This window comes from Rhinoraja longicauda, chromosome 6, assembly GCF_053455715.1.
Source record: "Rhinoraja longicauda isolate Sanriku21f chromosome 6, sRhiLon1.1, whole genome shotgun sequence".
In the NCBI taxonomy this organism is placed as follows: Eukaryota; Metazoa; Chordata; class Chondrichthyes; order Rajiformes; family Arhynchobatidae; genus Rhinoraja; species Rhinoraja longicauda.
The window spans coordinates 4,844,100-4,868,624 of record NC_135958.1 but is presented as its reverse complement, the minus strand read 5'-3'; the positions used below and the strand labels follow the sequence as shown (position 1 = coordinate 4,868,624).

Below are 24,525 nucleotides of genomic sequence, written 5' to 3'. Positions count from 1 at the left end.
GTAGGCATAGCCTCAGAATAAAAGGACGTACCTTTAGAAAAAGGATGAGGAAGAATTTCTTTAGTTAGAGGGCGATGAATCTGTGTAATTCATCACCACAAATCGCTGTGGAGGCCAAGTCATTGGTTATTTTTAAAGCAGAGATTGACAGAATCTTGATTAGTAAAGGTGATAAAGGTTATGGGGAAAAGACAGGAGAATGGGGTTGAGAGGGAACGATAGATCAGCCATGATTGAATGGCAGAGTAGATTTGATGAGCCGAATGGCCTAATTCTGCTTCTATGACTTATTAACGATAAGCAGTGTGGCCAAGACCACAATTCAGCATAGGATGACACACTGGAAGTAATATTTGCACAAGTTCCATACAATATGCTTGATATTCAGTTGCATTACATTTATTGTGACCGACATTAACATCCTCGGTACCATCACTGTTTATTGTGTGGTGTGAGGGAGAATCTAACCATCTCCTCTTTATGATCAATAGCAGAAGCATCACTGAGCTTCCAAAAATCAATATCTTGCTGTTGACCATTAACCAAAATTTGAACTAAATCAGCCACATAAATATTTCAATTGCAATAGTTCAGCAAATGGATATACATAGGTAAACAACTTGCCTCTAGATTTTCCCAAACCTTTTCACCGCCAAAAATGAATGGGGTGAAATACTTTCCACATGTCTGGATGAATGCAGTGTCAACGATCAGTTTAACTTATTGTCACGTGTACCAAGGTACAGTGAAAATATTTTGTTGCGTGCTAACCAGCCAATGGAAAGACAATACATGATTACAATCGAGTCTTTTACAGTGTATAGATAGGGGAATAGCGTTTAGTGCAAGATAAAGCCAGTAAAGTACGATTAAAGATAGTCTGAGGGTCACCAATGAGAGAGATAGTAGTTCAGGACTGCTCTCTAGTTGTGGTAGGATCATTAGATTGCCTACCACAAGCAGCTCAACGTCATCCAGTGCAAAGCAATCCACTTGATTGAGTCCACATCCACCATATGAAAATTCCTCCCCCCATGATTGGAACACAGAAATCACACCTTCCATACACAAGACCTCTATCACCCACGAAGGGTGTGGCAGCAGGTTACACCAGCACTTGAAGGTCTTGCACCTTCCAAAAATATTTCCATTCTTGGAATTAAGCCAAATAAATTATCAAGATCGACATCAACATTCCTGGTATATTCCACAGGCCAACAAACAGAAAGTGCATGGAGACAAATATGTAGTGAAATTGCAAAGTGATGCAAGAACTATTTAAATATAAAGGGCAAAAGGGGAAGAATTTGTAGGGCATGCTCAGAAAAAATGTCTTCATCAGTGCATTTCAAGCTCATCAAGAAAAGTTCTGTTTTGGGAAATGAGAGGAGTCAAATGGACGAGGATCAATGAGATGGCATTAAGGAAACAGTGATTATGGTATAAGGTTTAGATTAACCATGGAAAAGATCAAGGAAAATTTGGGAGTTAAAATTCTGAAATGAAAGAGTGCCGATTTCAGCAGATTGAAAATGGATCAGGCCAAGGTAAATTGGTATCAATGACTGGCAGGCAAAAAAACTGTAATTGAACAATTGGAAGTCTTTAAAGAGGAAATGGTTCTGTGCAGTCGAGGTATATTCCCTTCAGGGAGGAAGGCAGGGCAATCAAAGCCCAAGTTCCCTGGATGACAAGAGATGGAGAGGAAGATAAAGCAGAAAAATGCAGTGCATGACAGATGTCAGAAAAATAGAATGTGAAAATGCAGACTATATATAGAGAGATCAGAGAAGATAAAGAGAATATATGAGAGTAGATCAGCAAATAATAAATTTAATCATGTTTTCTACTGACATACTAGAACATCTAATGAATTGTTTGCAAGAGGAGGAGGAGGAGAAGGAGTACTGATGATTAGGGACCAAAAACGAGATCTATGATATTACCAAAGGAGTCATGAATCAAGAGTATTTAATTGTCATATGTACCAGGATCAGAAAAATGATGTTTTTACTGGTTGCAGCTTCATAGGCCCATTCATGCAATAACACAACAAATATATATGGGCGTTTCCGTAAATACAACACTCAGTAGTGAAACTGAAGGTCTCCAAACTTCCAGGTTATTTTCCTGTTTTTTATGTAATATTCCCATTGCTTCATATCCTGTATTCTAAGTAGTGTAGATCATGGTGCATAGCCAAAATAATGAGATGAAGCAAAAATAAATAAATCTGTTTTTACAAAGAAAAATATCAGATATGTCCGTGTTTTCTTGCTTTTTTTTTTGTGACATTTTTCAAGCAGGATTTCATCAAATGCTTAGGCTAACTTATACCAGAAAGATTACATTGATTTTGCAATTAAATAACTCTATATAAGCAAAATTCTGATTATGCTTATGATTTTTATGATTTATCACCCGATTAGATGGTTTTCTGATGCCTCAAGTTTCTGCAGCACAACGTGAGTAGTAATGTCCATTTAGTCACGTGTGCAATGTGTGAATTAAAAGCAGAGTAACCATTTTTATATTTATTGTTTCTTTTTTATTGTTTATATTTTGTGGTTAAGCATTCAATTGAAATACTTAATAATGAATAGAACTTAAAATCATGAAATAAAAATCTAGTTTGCTCACCTATGTTATCGATGTCTCATTCTGTCACCCCTCCCGTTGTCTGAAGTCGTCAATGTTATAACTGTTTTTTGCACTCGTCGTGATTTTTTTTAAAAATTCAAACAACACGATCATAATGACCCCATCGTGAACTACGGGCCTCGTGGTGGGTTACGTGCAGACATTTTGGAAGGGAGCTTAGAAATCAGTTAAAATAAAATCAGGTTTTTTTTCAAATTTCGAAAGTATTAAATTTTGGTCAAATTTTGGTCGATTGTGATCACAAATTAGCTCAAAGGGATCATAGGTCGGCCCGTTTATAATGCTGTGGTGTTTCATTATGATTTAATAACTTTCAAATTTGGTCACCCATGTCACAGGTTGGTACCCTTATAATAATAATAATGATAAGCATTTATTTTATATAGCGCCTTATCGGGTGCTCAAAGCGCTTTACAAAAACAATCAACATAAAAACAAACAGACAAACTATCCTAACGGAAAAGCGGCGAATAAACAATGCCAGCGTCCTCTCACGTCAGGGTCCGGCAGTAGACAACAAAAAGCACAGGACACACAGATACAATTTTTACACAAACAGCCATCACAGTGATTGCTCTAGGCATACCCTCACTGTGATAGAAGGCAAAGTCTTATCTCCTCCTCATTCTTCTCCCGCGGTGCCACGAGGTGATCGAGGCTCCCAACTTTTTGAAGCCCCCACCGGGCGATGGAAAGTCCCAGGGCCGAGCCGAGCAGGCCGATGAAGGTCCTGAGCCTCCACCGGGCGATGGAAAGTGCTGCGGCCGAGCCACGCAGGGTGATGAAGGGCCTGCGAGCGGGTCGATCGTACCTCGCGCTTCGGGGCAGTCGAAGCTGCTACGGCTGGAGCTCCCAAAAACCGGTCGCCAGCCAGGGACCTGCGAACTCCCGATGTTGCGGTCTGCAGGGCCCACGGCCGAAGCCTCCGAGATGGTAAGTCCAGGCCCTGCGACCGGAGTCTTCAAGGTCGATCCCAGCTGGAGGCCGCCGACTCCACGATGTTAGGCCGTAGCGCGAACGGAGATACGACACGGTAAAGGTCGCATCTCCGTTGAGGAAGAGATTAGAAAAAAGGTTTCCCCCAAACCCCCCACAACCCCCCCACATACACAGAGTTAAAAATAGAACAAAACGTACATTAAACGATGACAATAGACAAAAAACAAAAAAAAGACAGACTGCCGGTGAGCCGCAGCTGCAGAACACAGCCACGCCCCCACATAAAATATATACAATAATCAACAGTACAATGAATTAATAATCAGTAATACCAGATAATCAAACTGTTATGTAGTATGTGCAAGAAGGAACTGCAGATGCTGATTTATACTGAAAATAGACACACAGGGTTCTTCTTGAAGAAAGGTTCTTACCCGAAACACCGCCTATTCCTTTTCTCCTGAGAGCTGCTTGACCCGCTGAGTTGCTCCAGCATTTTGTTTCTAGCTTTATTTTATAATATGCAGTGCATTCAAAATAAAGTCCATACTGAAGTGTTGCTGAGGTGAGAAGGTGATTAGTGTTGTGGAGTGTGGTACAAGAGCTTGATGGTTGTGGGACCTGGAGGTGATGATTGTCAGGCATCTGTATTTTCTTCCTGGTGGAAGCAGCGAGATGAGGACAAGGCCAGGTTGGTGAGAGTCTTTTATGATGTAAACTACCTTTTTGAGGAAGGATCTCATGTAGATCCCCTTGATGATAGGGAGGTCTATACCCGTGATAGAAATGGGCAATGTCTACTGCTTGCAGCAGCCTCTTTCATTCCTGCCCAAGAAGACTTCACAGCCAAGAGAGATACTGTTGCCACAATTAGCATAACGAGAAAAATAACTGAGATTCCAAACAAAGTAAAATTTGATGATATATATGTGGTGAAAAGACAGATGATTAAGACAATTAAATTACCAGGTGTGAAGGAACTGCATGGATTCCAAGATAATTGGGTGGTGCTAAAGGGTCAGAGGATATTTTCTAAAAGGCTGCAAAGATAAACTGAATAACTCAGAGAATACTGCTGTAGACTATAACCTGGGACAAATTTAAAACTCACTTGGACAACTTTGGATCAACATCCAAAGCCAGAATATGTTAAAGGCAAATTTTACTTAGCTAATCTGACTAGAGTTTTTGACGAGTTAGAGATTAATGAGAGCAAAGTAGCTGATGTTATGAACAGACTTTCAAAACACACTGGCTAAATTGCCATGCACGTTTATCAGCAGAAATTGGAGCACATGGAAAAAAGTGACAGCGGTTCGAGAGACAAGAAAGAGTCAACGTGAATGGTTGCTTCTCAAGCAACAGAAGCATATGCTGTGGGGCACCCCAAGGTTTTCTTCATACATATTGACAGATTTGGGTCTACAAGCAGTAGTTCAAAAATCACAGTTGACACATCTCTCTGCAAGTGTGACAAACAGTGAGAAAGATATTGACAGGCTGGTAAAATGAGTGGACATGCGCTAGATGAAGCGTAGTGCAGATTGGTAACAAGTATGAAGAAGGGCAATATAAAAGGGTATTTCTAAAGGAGCTGCACAGATCTTGTAAATTCGCACAAGTGAAGCAGGTTGAGAAGCTGATTTCAAAATAAGCATATTGGACACTGGGATTTCTGAAAAGCAGCAGACAAAAGCAAGATAATTAAATCACTATGTGAATGTAAAGCACTTTTGGGAGGTCTTGAAAATACCCAATAATAGCTTTAAAAAAAAAAACATTTTGCCAAGTCTTCTGTTTTTCCTTGCACTGTTTCTCTTCTTCAATCTTATTTTACCTCTTACACTTCACTGTAGGGAGGATAAGGGAGGTTGAGGGGGATGGAGAGAGGGAAGGGGAAGTGGGGAGGGGGAGGGGAGGGAGGGGGGAGGGGGGGTAGGAGAGGGTGCTGCACCAATGCAGGAGAGGTTTGGGCCCAACGGGTCCACTTGGTCTTTTAGTTTAAACCCCTATCCACTGCCCTGGTTATGCAGTTCGCCAGGACTCTGGTCCCAGCGGGTTTCAAGTGGAGTCCGTCCCATCGGAACAGCTTCCTTCTTCCACAATACTGATGCAATGTCCCACAAATTCAAACAGACATCTCCAACACCAGTCCTTGAGCCACACCTTCAACTGTTTAATTTTCTTGACCCTATAACTCAGATATCAATCTGGAGATTATTACCTTTTTTATTTTCATTTTCAATTTAGTCCATAGCTGCTCACATTCCCGCAGCAGAGCCTCTTTCCCTGTTCTATCTATGTCATTGGTACCCACATGGACCATGACAACTGGATCTTTCCCCTCCCGTTCCAAATTCTGCTGCAGGTTGGACGAGATGCCGTTCCCTGGCACCAGGCAGGCAACACAGCACACTCGATCTTCGTGACAGGGAAGCGTGTCTATCCCCCTGACTATACTATCTCCGATGACAACTATGTCTCTCCTCGCTCTCCCATTTTCAATGACTCCCTGATCCATAGTGCCATGGTTAGGTTGCTTCTCCTTCCTACAGCCCCCACACTTGTCTGCACAGGGAGCAAGAATCTCCGGTCTGCATCACAAGCTCATGGGCCGAGGCTCCTCCAGCAATCCCTCTACCTCAATCCTCCATGCATTATTCAATTGACAATACTGAATAAAAGCCTACATTTTACAGAAAAATGCTAATTCATTAGATATATCGCTACTCTTACAAATGTTATACTGTAATCATTATGATCTAAGCGGGCATAACTAAGTGGCACACAAAAAGCTTCAGCAACCATTAAATTAATAACTCACCACTGTCTCCAACTATGTAATTGTACAGAATTAATTCTTGAACAAACTCATGACTCAGCTCTTCACATTTAGAGAATCTTTCATGTCCTCAATCTTATGTTTCCCAGGATCGCAAACTCATGTGCCGCTTGGCAGGTGGCTGCTCTAACAATGCAACATTTCCTACACAATGCTCAACGTCTTCAGTCTGGATTGTGTGGATTGGGTATTGATCTTAAAACCTTAAAGTGATGTTGTCAGACAAATGTTGACTGCCGGGCCAGGGCAGGGCACAATTGATTCCATTTGACGTTCAAAGGTTCTACTGGTAGATTAAAATACAAAAATCACTATCTTTTTGTTTCTCCCCACTGGCTATTATATCAACTCCAATTACCTGAAAATAAATGAAGAAAATTTATGCTTCTGATTTGTCGTATTAAAATAACATGCCTCTGCATTTTCCATTTTGAAACATCTCGGCATTTCTAGTTCAGTGCTCTTCCTCACTAACAAGACCCTTTTCTGAACCCTGTTAATAATCAACATACGATTAAAAATCTCCAAAGACTACTTCACTGATAATTTATATTTCACTTGCTATACCTCTCTCAATTTACCAAACTGGTACCAGCACCTGCACAGATTATTACTATTAATATTACGTAATGCTGTTTTCTGCATCCCAAACATCCCCTTCCATCTCCTTCCCACCCCACGATGGCCCACTCAGGAACTGCAATAGGGTTGTATAGGTCACAATGTTCTGTTACATTAACTACAAGGAAGTCAGATCAGAAACAAAAGCAAAAACATAGAAACTCTTGCAAGTACCTCATGACAGGCAGCAGTAGCACGATGGATGAAGAATTAAGTCCATGAGTCAATATCGTAAAAACATGGAACAGAACAGAAAACGTTGGAAAAGCTCAGCATGTCAGGCAGCATCTATGGAAAGAGAAACATTTCTTTTACATTTCACTTTGTCATTTTTTGGAAACCAGCATCTGCAGTTTCCTATTTCTACATTTTGACTGCTCTACTGCAAAGACTTTTCAGGGTATGCCTACTCTGAAAAAGTTCTCCTCCTCTCTTCGACCTCCAGGGATGCTGCATAACCCGCTGAATTACTCCAGCACTTTGTGTCTTTTAAAAAAAATCAATCAGCACCTGAACCTCCATGTTTCTACTTAATGTTTCAATTCTGTATTCCTTTGTCCATAAAAAACTACATTCAAATGCAAATCCTGCTTCTGACTGTGTCTTATTTCAGAATATATTACTAATGCAAATTATAATATTGGTTATGTTTTATGCACTAGTAATGCAGACTAACAATCCGAAGTAAACAGATTCAAATCCCGTTACTGGAATGAGAGTCCAAATTCAATTAAAAAAAGATGGAAATTAGAAGCTAATACTGTATCAGGAGGAATGCTCATCAGGTGCTCAAATTGTCAGAAAACAAGTCAAACATTAGAATAATGCTCTTAAAAAATGTGTAAAGCAATTTTCATTTTTCCCTCAAAGCACGGGTGAATTAAATATTCAAATCATATATTCTGTCAAGTTTCTTACATTTCACTGTTGCCTCTGACAAGAAATCATTTGAACAAGCTGGGAGTATGGAAAATATATTTTATTCTGCGAACGTAAATGATTAAAATGTATGCGTTGATCTCAAAATGACTTTTGGCAACACCTCACAAAATAAATAGCCCTTGCATTAATATTAAAGCTGTTTTATGTGTACATAATATAAATACTGGAATAGAAACATGGGAGAGCAGGGCTATCTATCACTTACAGTAGGCCAATTTTCAGTCGCATTGAAATAGGGCACTGAATTTTCTAATGATTCGTTCCTAAGCAGCAGCATTTCATGACCCAGCAGTGCAGAATGGAAAACCTCCTGTTATGAGCTGAATGAAACCTTTAGTAGGTTTCTTGAAGAGCTCATTTTCGCATTACTCAGGCTTCATTATGCTGAATCAATATTCGTTTAGTCACTGGGGTTATTGACATATTTTAAAATAAAAGTATACCCTTCAGCTATTGCACTCATTACAGGTAATTTGTCTTGTCAGGGAGCAGGGAATATTATCCCAGTCTTTCAAGGGCTGACAGCCCATGGAAATACCTCCCCATGATTACAACTGTAAATAATTTTTTGGTAAAATATTGAAAAATCAATGACTGTTTCCTGCAATCTGTCACAAACAAATCAATCATAATCTGCACAGCCAAGGAGTGTGATATAAGGAGGGAGAGAAGCAGATGCAATCTTCCAGTGAAATCTCTCATTTCAAAATCACTTCACATAATGGTGTCATCTTTTAAACACTTAACAGTCACTGCCACTGCCGCTCACAGTGTGGAATGGGAAAACTATGACTAGGAGATAAACCATCACTGTTATATAAACAAACATTTAATTTAAATGGTTTCTGCATTAGTTAGCAATATAAGCGAGGCCAACTGTCTGTCAATATTACATTCCAGTTTTCTTCCTACTAATCAATTATGTATGCCTCACATGCACAATTTCACTGCAAATTAGCTCCTGCAGGAATTTAAAGTCTTTGATATCTATACGTTGTATAAAAGTAAGATTTCTACTTAAATGTTTTTCCTGGGTGCTGTGAATACAACTATTCCGAGTTCTATTCTTCACAAAATAAAAATATCTTAAGTTGCATAATTTAACCTGGTACAAATTTAATATATAAATAAATTCACATTACGACTCTATACTCGGTTGCATGTAACTATATACTGGATAATAATTCAGTGCACTGTGAAAGGAACACAGACGATTGTCTTTCTCCTCAAGAGTCACCAGGTTTCAATACCCAAAGGAGAAAAATGATGAAAAAGTCTCTATCTATTGCCTTGGGGCAAATGTATTGGACGGGTGACTATTATCCAGCTACTTAAAGGACTAAAGGTTGCATGAACAGTATGGTACAGAATATTATGATAGATACTGCACAGAGCACAGCCTCTCCTCTAACAGAAATTCAAGGGTTTCTCAGCAGGTTTGTTTATTTTATATGTACATATGGGATTTTATTTCCTCTCTCTTTAGTTTCTGGGTTTTTTTCACCACCCAAAATCAAAAGTGAATTTATTTTAACTGGCAAAGACGGACACAGAATAGCTCCAAGAACCAATAATTATTCAGTCCTAATTAGGTGTTTGCAAATGTTCATTATTTAATCCGAAACAAGATCGACGTGATATTTTTCAAATAAAAATTGTCATTCTATTTTAAACACTTAGCACAAATCATCTTCCAGATCATAATTGTGACAAAATACAGAACTGGTACATTTACAATAAAGATCTGTGTGTGGATTTGGAAGGATGAGAGAAGAAAAAAATGAGGGGTAGGAAAGACAAATGAAATTACAGCGAACTGCTCAATATTGTTACTGCCACTAAAGATGTTGACCAAGTATTTTTTAGCAACATCAATCAAGTTGCATTCGTCATTGGAAGTGAAAATAAAGATCACATTCACGTCTGACTAGGTTATATTTTGCTTCATACAGCTGAACAAAATGTCATTTTACAAATGATAGAATCGATCCATTTCCCAAGCAGACATATTAATAATGAACATCTATTATTATTAAGTTGTAAGTTGTATTTATTTTGAGAACCATTACAATTGGTGAGGTAGTACCCAGGAGAGTTCATTAGGTTGAGATTGAGCAGTGAGGTCGCTACCAGAAAGGAAATGGCAGTACAGGCAGTCTTATGGAAGACAACCCCTATTAAATGTAAGCTTGGGAATTTCAATGAGCAAAATGCCAACAAGATAACTAGCGAAACTGTACTTTTTCCACATCCATTTAGGTGGAAATATGTTTGAACAAAAAAAAATCAAAGATCAGAGTTCAATAGGTAAATACATATTCCTTTCCCCTGTAGTGTTCAGAATCATTTATTATTTTTCTGTCGTCCATAGGCCACGTTCAGGTGCAACTTTATTTGAACAGAAGGAAAATCCAAGATCTATGTTTAATAGGTAAATATATATTATTTTTTTCTGAAGCATTCAGGATCAAATGTAAGAGGCAACTGCATGCCTTTCCAATGCACTTGGATAAAACCAGTTTAGGTGTTCTGGCAATTTTCTGGTGATATGAGACAAAGGTGGAGACTTCTGTTAAATTACAATCTCGTGCAGTCGATCAATGATGAAGGACGCAGATATCAGAAATGGTATTTTAATCCAGGAAGAAAGGATAATAAAAGATAAACATTTCTAAAGAGAGGCTTACTCTGAAGTTATACTTATTCTGAACTACTACTGACTTGGGGATAGGTCAGGCCATAGGTGGTGTCAGAATTTAAACTAAAACAGGCTCTATTCCACATTTTGAGCATCCATTAATAAATGCAAAGCCAAAAGAATAACTTGGAGATGCAATTATGTTGTAAATATTTATGAATAAACAACTCGGATCGGATGAGGTATTTTAAATTCTCAAAATGAAAAGGTCTGCAGATCATACACAATGACCCTTAGGCAAAACAATTTCTGCAAATCTTTGACAATTTCCTGTACTTCTATGAATTTTACAATGAACTACATAACCATGTAATTCACCAGGTTTGCTAGTAGTTAACACATCATAATGACACTTTTCCAATAGCTACTTTTCCTCCACTTAACGCAATATAAATCTGAATCCATCACATCAGTCAATGTCATCGAAAAATGTACTTAAAATCATAAAGCTCATAGATAAATTATTCCAGATGCATGAATTTTATGTCTCTTATATATTGTATATAATTAATTGACACCCTGACTGCCATGTACAAATTACTTTTTCAATTATGGTCAACCTCAATTGCCTGATGCAGGGTCTTTGACCCGAAATGTTAATTTTTCTTTTTCCATAGATACTGTCTGACCTACTGAGTGTTTCCAGTATTTTTTTGTTTTTATTTCACATTTCCAAAACCTGCAGATATTTTTTTTAAATTTGTATTGGCTACGAGTTATTTTCTTTAAAATGTTATCAAACTTGATAATACTAGTGCAGGCAGTACAGAGGCACAGCCGGTAGTATGGTTGCCTCACAACCCCACAAACTCAATCCTGCCCTCGGGTGCCTTCTGTGTGGAGTTTGCACTTTCTCCCTGTGACCACGTGGGTTTCCTCCAGGTGCTCCGGTTTCCTCCCAAAGGCGTTCAGGTTTGTAGGTTAATTGCCCTCCGTAAATTACCCATAACGTGCAGGCAGTGGATAAGAAAGTGTGATAACATAGAATGCGTGCATTCGGGTGACCAATGGCCAGCTTGGACTCTGGGGCCCAAGAGCCTGTTTTCATGCAGTATCTCAAAACTAAACAGGAGTTTATTGTTCATAAACACAATTTTGTAATGGATGTTATATGACAACTTAGAAGAATACTGACTAGTTTGCCTCAATGGCACACCCATATATTTTGTAAAGTCTGTAAACCAGTTGTTGGAGTAAAGAAAATCACTTTTATAACCAAACGTAATTGAAGCAGAGCAGACAGTAACAACAGTGATGATGTTGATGCTTTTTAGTATTGTTTCATTTTAAAGCAAGCTGCCTCAATGGCACATGCACAGCCCTTGCATTGGTTTACAATCCATTACCGAGTATGCATAAAATGGGCACAGTCACTCAAAAAGGTGTTGCATTCCTCAATACCAAAGTCGGGGGGGGGGGGGGGGGGGGGGGGGGGGGGGGGGGGAGCTTTCCTTCTATTAGTCAGAGTTAATAACTGAATGCCAGGGTTATTTGCAGAGTTTAAGCATGAGTCAAGTGTCAAATATAGTTATTTTTCATGCAGTAATTAAGTGGTTTTGCGCATATTATTCATCATCCCAAATAACTCAAGCATGCTATTATATAAAATTACATATGGGAAAAAAATATTGCAGGAAGGGTGGCTCATGGAAAGAAAATAATGCTGAGTGCAAATCTATATCTAAAAAAAGCTTTTCAAATGTAATTTATTTTGTTAGACATTTGTTCAAATTATTTTAAATTGTTATAATGGATTCAAGCGTTTAGAGAACAAAAATGTAAAAAATTAAAAAGCAACCAAAACCTGGTAATGATAAAGCATAATTGAAGGAAATAAAATGCACCAAAAATGTATAAACACTGAAGCCATTATTTGTGGACATTGACTTAAAAATAGCTACAAAACTTATATTATAGCCTGTCCAGTTAAAGCTCTAGAATGGCTAAACAGCAAAACGTTTAAAAGTAAAAATCCATAATAGACTACACCATAAAGGCACTTGATCCACTAAAACTGATGAAAGAGCATAAGATGAATTTCACAATTACTGACTAGATAGATGAGGAGTTTTAATAGAGAAAACATATTTATTCTTGCATCCATTTTCCTCGTGAAATTTTGATAGAGAGGCAGATGTTGTGAAAAATCACGGCAAATGTTCCAAGTTAGTAGGTAGGCATTTTTGACCCATCCAAGTAAAATTCAAAGATTTGAAAATAATTCCCAAATTACTTGGCATAATGCATATTTTAAAATGCAGCTAAAAGTAATTTCCCAACATTCCTTAACTTTATTTTGTAGGAAAGAACTGCAGATGCTGGTTTACATCGAAGGTAGAAACAAAATACTGGAGTAACTCAGCGGGACGGGCAGCATCTCAGGAGGGAAGGAATGGGTGATGTTTTGGGTCAAGACCCTTCTTCAGTCTGAAGAAGGGTCACGACCCGAAACGTCACCCATTCCTTATTTCCAGAGATGCTGCCTGTCCCGCTGAGTTACTACAACATTTTGCGTCTACCATTCCTTAACTTATAATTTACACTAAGAGATAATCACTAATGCACTCAATTAAGATAAGCATGAACACTCGGTAAGCAAAACCAGAAAGGATTACTATAAATCATACTCAAATAAATAAATAAATCCATTTAGCACCAGGATATGATTATGTTTTTACTTCTGTATACAAGATGGTTATTTCATGACCTTAAAAGGTTAATAAGAACATCTTTACTTTTATTATTAAATACCATCATTAAAAAGGACGTAGTATTTGGTTAATGAAAGATAAACCCGTAGCCTTTCAGGTTCCAAATATTCAAGTTAATGTTACAATGTTGCAAAAAAGTTTTACAAATTAAATGTACTCTGAATAAAGAATGTGCAATGTCCAAATTGTACAATATATCTGTTTGAGATATGTTTTGTCCAAAATTTAAACCATGATACCTCTATTCAAACAATTAAATGTACAAAATAATTACATAGATGAGATCCACACATAGGGTGCATCAAATGTCCAACTGTAGACAAACCCAGTAATGACGTACAATTTAACTACCTCCTTGCTATCAAACCAATGTTGCTACTTGATGTGCATGTAAGAATAAATACAAAAATGTGATACAAAAAGCAACAACAAATAAACACACAAAAATGAAGTATTTTAATGGTCTCTACGGTTCTGCAGCTTTGTATATTTCAAATGAACTTGTTCCTGGCACTCCCATCAGCAAAGTCCAGCAATAAAATCTCTGAGGTACACTGCAGTGACACCTGGTAAACATCAAACAATTTTCTTTGGCAGGTTCCTTTCTCCTCCAACCGCAGTCAAGATAGGCGATGGAAAGAGAAGCCTCAGTGGGTAAAAAAGGAGAAAAACTGAATCCTGAATATTACTTTGAAATGTTCTGTAATGAAGGATGACATCCATGCACTGCTCTTCTTACCTGGGGATAATCATAGCACAAGAGCTGATGAAATGTGATCTTGGTCCATTAACAAGGGTGTCCAACATGACACTCTACCACTTGAACCTGGATACAACGAACTCTCGCACACACAGTCTCGTACACACGTTCTCGCACACACGCTCTTAGGCTATCTATTTAGAATCACATCCTTTGATTTCCACCAAAATCCATGGAATCATCACGACTCCCCCCAAACCATACTTTTGCCTCAGACCGACCCAATGGCATTCTGGCTTCTTATTGTCACCCTTAACAAACAGACTCCATACCATACCCTCATGCTCCTCACCAAATCTTCCTGTAGCCCCACTACGAACTCCTCCAATACCCCTCCTCAGAGGCAGGTCAAGAGCCTACCGATCGTCACACCTTCCCTCAGACCTACCTCCCTCCTTATTGCCAAGAACTGCCTTTCATTCACCGCACTCTCCCATCAACAACCCCCACTTCCCTCCCCGAACCCCCATTCTTCCAAGACCCCCGTTCATCCTCCTACTCCTCCCCCAGAAGCTTAATTCTAATCCCTCAACTCTTCCCGTGACCAACCACTCCCTTCAACCATACTTTCTTGGAGCTGGCCTTTTTTCCTTCCGATCCCGGAGCCAAAGCACTAACTACCTTCTCCTTATGACCTAGACCATTCTCTCCGTGAGAATCCAACCTCCCTCTCCCTCACAGAACCACCCCCTCCCCGCCCCTCCATCAGAGCTTCATAATCTCCTTCAGAACCTCCTCTCCCATCCTTCATGATCTCATCTCCTCGTCAGCGCCTCACCCAGTGATCCCTGCGACCTCCATCTCCCCAAACACCACCACATCCTTCAGAGTCCCCCACTTTCTCATTCATTTCCCATTTCCCCTTCCCCCCCAACACCTCTCTCCTACAAAGCCCACCTCTCTACCACTGGCCAGCTCCTCTGAGTCCACTGTCCTCCCCATTGAAGACCCTCGCCCTTGTAATCCCTTGACATCCTGTTCCTCAGGCACCGTATCTCTCCAACTTCTCTCTTTTTCCTCACTCCTTCAAAGACCACAACACAACGTCTCAATATGCCTCTCCTTAACTCTTAAGACACGGCCCTTCCACCTCTCCCTTGCAGCTCTATATCCCTCCTTCACACTCCCCTCTCACCATCACAATCCATTGTTCCACCTTGCCTCTCCCTTCATTCGATCCTCCATCTTTTCTTCTTTCTGCTCTCAACCACCAAACTTTCCCTCAGAGCCCCCATATCTCAATCCCACCTCATCATCCCTCTCTCCCACACCCATGTACCAGAACCCACTATTCCACCCCTCCCATTCTCTCATCAACTACTCACTCAGAACCCTTCCCTCCCTTTCACCACACTCTTCCTCCCTCTTTCACACAGTCATTTCCTTCTGTAACCCCATAGCACCAATACATCCCGGACCCTCTCCCCACCAATTCTCCCTCATATGCTTCTCTCCTACCACCAACCCAGACTCCAACCCCTTTCCATGAACACTCTTCTTCATGGCACCCTTCCTCTCACCAGCCCCACAGCCATGACTTTGGACTTTAGAGATACAGCGTGGAAACAGGCCCTACGGCCCACCAAATCCGCACTGTCCAGCGATCATCCTGTACACTAGCACTATCCTTGGAATGGGAGGAAACTGGAGTTCTCGGAGGAAGCCCACGCGGTCACAGGGAGAACGTAGAGACTCTGTGCAGACAGCACCCATAGTCAGGATTGAACCTGGGTCACTGGCGCTGTCAGGCAGCAACCCTAGTGCTGCGCCACTAAGCACCTTCAGTCACCGTGCACCTCACCAACCACTCACTGGCCTTTATCATCCCTCACTTCTACTCTCCTGGCAACTCCCTTAGACCCCCTTCTATTTCATCCCCTCTCCCACACCCATGCCTCTCCATTAGATCCTCTCAAACCTCTTCACTAGGACACTTCCCTCTCTCAGCAGAAATAACCACTCAAGAGACCCCACTGTAAAAACAAAAGTTCCATGCCTCTACCTTCCAACCCTTCCTTAAGCCTCTCCCTTCATCCCACTGCTGCTACTCAGACCTGTTTGGCCAACCATTCCCTCAGACTCCCATCTCCACCAGAACCATGTTTCACCCTTTGCATTCCCCCAGGACTCCTGCCTCCCTTGACCCACCTCTCCCTGCTTCAGAACCTCTTCACTATTTACCAATTCCTCATCCCCTCACCTACCATTCTTCTTCCTTACCACCGCCTTACCTGATCCTCCCACTTCTGCCTTCCCTTGCCACCCCTTCCTTCTCTCCAACCACTTACTCTCCCCTTTCAGATTCCCTCCTCACCACACTTACCATGACATCCCTTTCCTTACTATCATTGAACTGCAGCCTCCCAGCTGCTACCTACCCATCCTCCCTTACCACCCCTCCATTCCTTCCTACAATCCCAGCTCTGAACCTTTTGACTCTCACTTGCCAAGCTCTCCTTTCCAGATCAACCTTGCTCTCCCACGCTATCTTCTCCCTCTCAGATATCCTTCTCCTCCTCATTCTCATCCTCTCCTTCTGACCCCCTTCACTTTTCACCTTTCATTTGCTTCACTTCCTCATTTTTGCAATCGTCTGTCCCTTCCTGAGCAGCCCTCTCCTATTTTTAATAAGGAAAACTGTCAATTAAATGGAAAGTAACTTGAAACCAGAAATGTAAACATTTGTTTGCTCAAAAATTGAAGAATAATTTTAATAATAAATGCCAGGTTTGAAAAGCATCAAAACACAATTATTCAAAGTGAATTTGTGCTTCGCTATATGAACAAGAATAATGGAGCAATTAGTTTGTTTGGCCTTTTCTAATTCCTAACTACTTTCCACAACCGCAACATGTGAGCAAAACAAGAATAACCTCATCAGGGCTTTAGATGACACCATGTACATATCTTTCCTAATATCTAACAAAGTTCAATGGCAAATTTTGTTTGATATCACTCGGATAGACTGCTGCTCAAACACATTACAAAAAAACTTACATTCTCATTGTTCATGTTCATAAGTTATAGGAGCAGAATTAGACCATTTTCCCCATCAAGTCTACTCCACCATTCAATAGTGGTTGATCTTACAGGCTATGGTTTGCCTGTTATAACAGGACAACCTACCAATTGCAGAAAACCATGACAGAAATTGAATTTTAAGAAAAGCTGCAGTTCAATGTTATTAAAGCCATGAAAAAAGTCAAAATAAATTATCTTGGTTTTCTTTAATAGAATATATATTTTTATAATAATACTTGGAGATTTTGATAATCAATATTTTTATTTCAAAATGTATTCAAAATTTTAAAAACATACACAAAACAAAAACTGTGCAAAAACTCTTCATACATTCTTAATGTCGATACATTCAATCAAATACACAACTCATTTGCTTGAGCAGAGTTACTTTCAATAGCCCTGCCTTACCTCCTCTTCAAATGACAGATCCAAAATCTGCAAGTACACATCTGAAGTGCTCTGTTTCTACCTGAAAGGATACAAATGTTCAGAAAAAGCTTCTCCATTCCATGCTTAGTATATTTGACACAATACTAGTCATTTGCTTCAAACAAATTATGTTTCAAAATAATTTAAATATTTTATTCATGTTGCCCCTCAAGACATTACCTTGTAAATTCCTGATCCCGGGTAGATTGTTCAAGGTCTTAGACCATGTTGACTTACAGTTTGCAGTCCCAAGATGGAGCATCCCCTCTTAGCGTGCAGTATTGCAGCTGCTACTGAGCATGGATAACACTCATGCAGCGGCAGGCAAACAGGATTGACAGCATTAACTGGCACTTTAACTTGCAGCCATTCTTTTTCTGACTCAAGAATTCTACCACCTGTGATAGGTTAATAGCTACTTCTACCACCACAGAGATACACGATCACTGCATATTTTTGTAATAGAGTTCTCAGGTGTACATTTTTGTATTCACCTATGGAAAGTAAACACGAGTAAAAATAGTTGTGAGGAGTCACTCTGATCTTTGTGTTCCTGTTGGGATAATTTCAAATCATTTTACTGGCATATTGCTACATGCTATGAGAGAGTACATCATGATCCCCGAGGTCCATCATATTGTTGCTACTTCAAATTAGAATTAGAATACGTGTTTACAAATGCATTTGTAATGTTTGCTTGTCTTATATTTGAAGTTTTAACAAAATATCATAAGTAGACGTTTATTTTGATTTTAATGGTGATTGCTTGTAACCAGTGGAAAGTAAAACACACTGTCAAAATGATTGAATTTTTTTAAATGAGGTAGCTTAGTTACAGCAGTTCATTGCTAATTTATAAAACTACCTTGTATCCAGGAACAAAGCTCAGAATGATCAGGAATTGATCACATCTCAACGGGAATTAATAATCGATGTTGTATTATACAGACAGCCATTTTACAAATATCCAGAAGTAACATTAATTTTGCACAGTAGTTCCATACCTGTGGCAAGACAAATATTACATATGGAAATGATCTCTATCGGCAAAGATGTGCCACAAAAATACTAGATTTATTAATGTCAGTTTTAATTGTCTCATTTCTTCATGCAAAGCCAATACTGATGGCTAGACTCTACATGATAAGCATACTGACAATAAACATCTAAATTACTGATTGACTTTCATAATCAATGCAATATATACAATGGTGGTAAAATACATTTGGGGCAGTTAGAATTTAATAACTCAATATATGCAGTCTATTAAACATTTTTAGAAACAATGACAAATAGCAATCCATATTTATTATCAAGGCTGAAAACCAAATAAATGCTTCGACCAAGCATGTATAAAAGAGGCTTTACAAAGTAAAATCTGATTCACATAAACACCACATTAGAAACATCAACATTCCACCATATTTGGGATTATGCATTTAACTCCCACAATAATTAAATAAAAACCAGGAAAATACACCAAGCAGTATTTATGTTTGTGCATCAAATCCTATGAATATTTATTTCTATCAAGAAATATTTTGGAAGTATACAATATATTTTACGTTGAATATAATACATACTTATATAAATGATATACAGGTTTCAGAATAATTATATTCACTTTACATAGAGTCCATTATACCGATATTTATGTTGGGTCAATTGTACCCATATTTACATTAAATTGTGATTTTAGAAAAGGCAACGTTTTGTTTAGAAGATATACTTACACGTTCTTAATTATTCTGAATAGTGGATTTTAATAATTGCTTTGTTTCTCAAAAGATACACAAATTATGTTATTTGGTGGTTTAAAAAAAATAACTATCAAGGCACCGTCTGTTTATTTGGCTGTTAACAAAAAGGTGCGGGCGAGTGCCAATTTCATCAAAGCAAACCTGCGGGTTGCAATCAGTTTCAGGTCAGGAATTTCAAATGAAGGGGTAAGTTCCCGTTGACGGCTGCGTGCCTGGTAAAATCTGCTTTGGCGTTAACTAGGACTCACCGACGCATTTTATCCACAACCAGAGGGTGAAATGTAAAGCTACACACCTGCTCTCGAACCTGAATAGAACAGTTCGCCCTCGCCGGTTTTGCTGGAGAGAAATCTATTTTCACCAAGGCGCACATTCTGCAAACGCCAACCCAGCAAAACACTGGTGACAGACGCACAAATTGCTGAAGTAACTAAGCGGGTCAAGGAGCATCACCGGTGAAAAGGAATAGGTGGGGTTTCGGGTCGAGACCCTTCTTCAGACTGAGAGTCAGGGGAGAGGGAAACAAGAGGCACGAAAAGGTAAACAGAACAAATGAATGAAAAGAACAAATCAAAACAATGTTGACAACCTTAAAAGGTGAGAGCAATCAATGCAGCCACCTCGAAATAAATAGCACACAGTATTTCGTACACCTCTTTCGTATTTCGTACACCTCTGCCACGACGCAATGAATAATTCACTGGAGATTCCAGCATTTGCAGCTTCTTGTGCGGCTAAACCCGAAACACTCGGGTTTGTTTCGAGCGTCGCCTGGGTACATTTGACTCTCTGCATAAATACTGGTGTAATGGACTCAATATATAAAATCCTGAAGATGGACACAAAATGCTGGAGTAACTTAGCGGGACTGGCAGCATCCCTGGAGAGAAGGAATGGGTGATATTTCGGGTCGAGACCCTTCTTCAGACAGAGTCAGGGGGAGAGGGAAACGAGAGGTAGAGACGGTGATGTAGAGAGATATAGAACAAACGAATGAAAGATGTGCACAAAAAGTAGCGACGATGAAGGAAACGGTCCATTGTTAGCTGTGGGATAACGAGTTGTACAGACATATAATTCTGAAACCTGTGTATCATCTATAAGCGTGTATTACATTTTTTCCACAACTGCAGAATATTTATTGATGGTAGATAGAAATAAATGTTGGTGAGCGTGAAGCGCGCTGACTGTGCGTGGATGCGAGAGCGCGTTTGGAATAAAGAGCGCACGGAGATAAGGTCAGCCAGAGTGAGCCGGGAGGGCGAGAAGCGGGACTTACCCGGGGCCGAGGCGGGGCGAGGGGGTCCGGTGCAGGCCTGGCTGGCTGGCTGCTCGGCCTGTGGCTGTGTGTGAGGGGGGGGGGGGGGGTCCGGTGCTCGGCCTGTGGGGTCCGGTGCAGGCCTGTGGGGTCCGGTGCAGGCCCGTGGATGAGGGGGTCCGGTGCTCGGCCTGTGGATGAGGGGGTCCGGTGCAGGCCTGGGGGGTCCGGTGCAGGCCCGTGGATGAGGGGGTCCGGTGCTCGGCCTGTGGATGAGGGGGTCCGGTGCAGGCCTGGGGGGTCCGGTGCAGGCCTGTGGGGTCCGGTGCAGGCCCGTGGATGAGGGGGTCCGGTGCTCGGCCCGTGGATGAGGGGGTCCGGTGCTCGGCCTGTGTGTGAGGGGGGGTCCGGTGCTCGGCCTGTGGATGAGGGGGTCCGGTGCAGGCCTGGGGGGTCCGGTGCAGGCCTGTGGGGTCCGGTGCTCGGCCCGTGGATGAGGGGGTCCGGTGCTCGGCCTGTGTGTGAGGGGGGGTCTGGTGCAGGCCTGTCCGTGAGGGGGGTCCGGTGCAGGCCCGTGGGGTCCGGTGCAGGCCCGTGGATGAGGGGGTCCGGTGCTCGGCCCGTGGATGAGGGGGTCCGGTGCTCGGCCTGTGTGTGAGGGGGGGTCTGGTGCAGGCCTGTCCGTGAGGGGGGGTCCGGTGCAGGCCTACCTGCTCGGCCCGCTGTGCGTGAGGGGGAGTCCAGGGTCCGGGCCCCGGGTGCCGGCAGTGAAGCCGAGAGCTGTCCGCCATCTCCAGGCGGTTGGGCGTCAGGGAAACGCCGCCCGCTTCCGGTCGCCCGCTCGCTGCCTTGGCAACCGGACCGGAAGCAGGTGGGCGTGTCCGCGGCGGTGGGCGGGGTTGGGGTGGGTGAGGGGAGGATGGCGCCCGATTTGCATTCGGCCCCGCCCACTCTCGGCCATACATATGAAGGGCGCGTCACGCCGCGCGCGGCCTTCCGGGAGTTGCAGTCCCTCAACTACATTTCCCAGGCCGCCCCGCGCATCCCAGGCACTCCTGTCAATCATGCCTCCCCCCCCCCCCCCTACCCGCAATAGCTAGACGTGTGGATTGCAGAGGCAATGAATGATGTTACCTGCGAAAATGGTTTAAATCGGATTTTCTTTGTGCATACTGTAGGAAGCAACTGCAGATGCTGGTTTACACGGAAGCTAGACACAAAATGTGTAGGAAGGAACTGCGGATTCTGGTTTACACCGAAGATAGACACAAAATGTGTGGGATGCAACTGCAGATGCTGGTTTTCACCGAAGAGAGACACAAAATGCTGAAGTATTTCAAGAGAGCTTCTCTCCAGAGATGCTGCCTGTCCCGCTGAGTTACTCCAGCATTTTGTGTCTATTTTATTTGTGCATACTTTGGATGCAGATAAATGTTTCTGTGGTATAAGTATACAAAAAAAATAATCAGACGCAGTAGAGACTGCAGAAAACGATGGCTTCATATTTGTCTTCTGTAAACATCGTACTCTTTTTAGTGCCCCAGATGCACAACTGATGAGCGGAGGAATCTATGAGCCCGAAAAAAAAGTGGCAGTTACGAATTTTCCTATATTAGAAGAAAGAAAATGCTATTTTGCGGAATATACAGATTAAAGGCAATAATGCAAATTAATTTAAAGGGCAGCAGGAAAAGGAAATAGTCTGAAGAAGCGTCTCCACCTGAAACGTCTCCAATTCCTTCTCTCCAGAGATGATGCCTGACCCGCTGAGTTACTCCGGCATTTTGTGTCTATCTTTAATATGATATAGATAAAGGAGTGAAGTTGAGCAAAGTGCTGGTATGAGTTGCATCGGCCGAATCGCTTACTTTGAGCGGCGTATCCTCTATCCTGCTATGCACAGATCATTTAAAATCGCAGTTAAAGGTTGCATTTCGTCAGATTCCAGATGTTTGCACATTTGAGATTTGTTAAAAACATCTTGCCAGTCAGTTCAAAGCAAATTAAGAAACATTCGTGTACTTGGAAACAAATGTGTAGACATGTTAATTTCTCTGTTCATGTCATACGCTAAAGCAATGATGCACACATTGGCAACGTGCACAATTTGACAATAGTCATTTTCCTGTATAAATATAATGCTTCCAAAGATGATTTCGGAAAGATGTAGCATTAAGCCTTTAATCCACGCCAAAGAAACGTAATTGAAAGTAACAAAAACGGATTATAAATAGATGAATATGAACAAACATCTCAATCAATCATTAACACGGAGTGATATCAGAGCATGATATTGGAGAGTAAAAAGGACGTTGTTAACATAGGGAAGGCTAAAGGCAATAATATGCAATGCGCTGATTAATTTCGCAGGGCAAAAGACTTTGAAAACTATCGATTTGCGAGGTTTCCCGCTGAGATGGGGGCTTGAGCTATAAGCAGACAAAGAGAATTAAATAAACCGGGATATGTTCGTGTTGGGAAATATATCTGGTGGAATCAAAGGAGATTACATTCGTTGATCGGCAGGGATTTATCCCAGTTCATATGGTTTTAATCTGCTTTCGCTTCTACCCTTTTATGAGTTTTCTAGAGGGGATACCTGGTTCGTTTATTCGCTTATATCCACCGGTAAACACTCATTTTGAGCTTGAGAGTGTGAAATGCCGCGAATCAGCCGGTTTGCTCCGCGTTGTAAAGAGACTCTCGTCTAAATTCGGAATTCTCCAAGTAATTAATACCATTCGTAAACCACACAAGAAAGCTGAACAGAACGGGTTCTCCTGAATCAACTGCTGAATCGGGTTGTTTTTTTCATCTTTGGTCGATTTATTCTTTTAAATGATCTTTGCCATTCTTCGAATTATTGGGCACAGACCAAACAACGCCAGCTCTCTCCATTTAATATTTGGTAGCTAACTTTAGCTCTTATGCAAAGCATTGCAGTTGGATTACTGCTCGACAGCAGAGGGGAATCATTGAACTCGCCGAGTGCATATTTCAGATAAATATTGTCGGAAGATTTTAATTGATAGAAATCTCTGTGGTACTTACGGAAACTAAACAATTGCTGTGTATTCGCTTAACGAGCTTTAAATTCAAGAACTGTTTACACTCGAAGAGAAACAACTACACATGCTTCTTCCTCATAATATGAAGTTGGGTGACCTCTTTCTAGATGTGACTCGATGGCATCGTGAAGGATCGCCAGAGAAGTCTTTCAACCTAAATAACAAGCCTTTGATTTGTGTCTTGCACAAACGTACAGTCTGGATATGATCCAAATTCACACATAAAAGGTTTTTTTACTCTCGGGGCACCAACTCCAAGCCATTGTTAGCTGATGACACTTTAATCAATTAATGGGATTTTTTATTTTTTTTTGCAAGTTAAAATAACAAGAATAAATGAAGACCTGCACCAAATTAGTGAGCTAATCATAAAATGACCCCCTGCTAATATCAACATTTATATTGGCAGAATATCTAATTATATTAAATGAAGACATCTTGTAATTGTGGCCTCTGTTTAGACCTGTGTTGAATTCATCTGATGGTTAAAGTGTACATTTTGACAGTCCATTCTTCCTTTTCTTATTTTACATCCTCACACCACTGCATCAATGGGTTGGATAACATTAATGTAGCATAATGTTATCAAATATATTAGTAACCCACATTAGCACCAGCATGAGGTCGCCACCTCATTGGAGACCCTCGGACTATCTGTGATCGGACTTTACTGGCTTTATCTTGCACTAAACATTATTCACGATATTCCCTTGAACATGCATTGTGGATGGCTCTATTGTAATCGTGTATTGTCTTTCTGCTGACTGGTTGGCACGCAACATAACCTTTTCACTGTACCTCGGTACACGTGACAA

General features: G+C 41.0%; 1 protein-coding gene across 1 annotated transcript in view; it reads right to left on the bottom strand.

Moving 5' to 3' along the window:
* LOC144594191 (uncharacterized) overlaps positions 1 to 20,745 on the bottom strand; it is a 52,051-nt gene extending 31,306 nt beyond the window's left edge. The window contains exons 1-2 of the mRNA XM_078400378.1: positions 20,664 to 20,745; positions 17,604 to 17,664 (exon numbers count right to left, since the gene is read on the bottom strand). Of these exons, the coding sequence (XP_078256504.1) occupies positions 17,604 to 17,644 (41 nt within the window). The 5' untranslated portion in view covers positions 17,645 to 17,664; positions 20,664 to 20,745. The remainder of the gene's footprint in view (positions 1 to 17,603; positions 17,665 to 20,663) is intronic.
* Between the last annotated feature and the right edge of the window lie 3,780 nt (positions 20,746 to 24,525).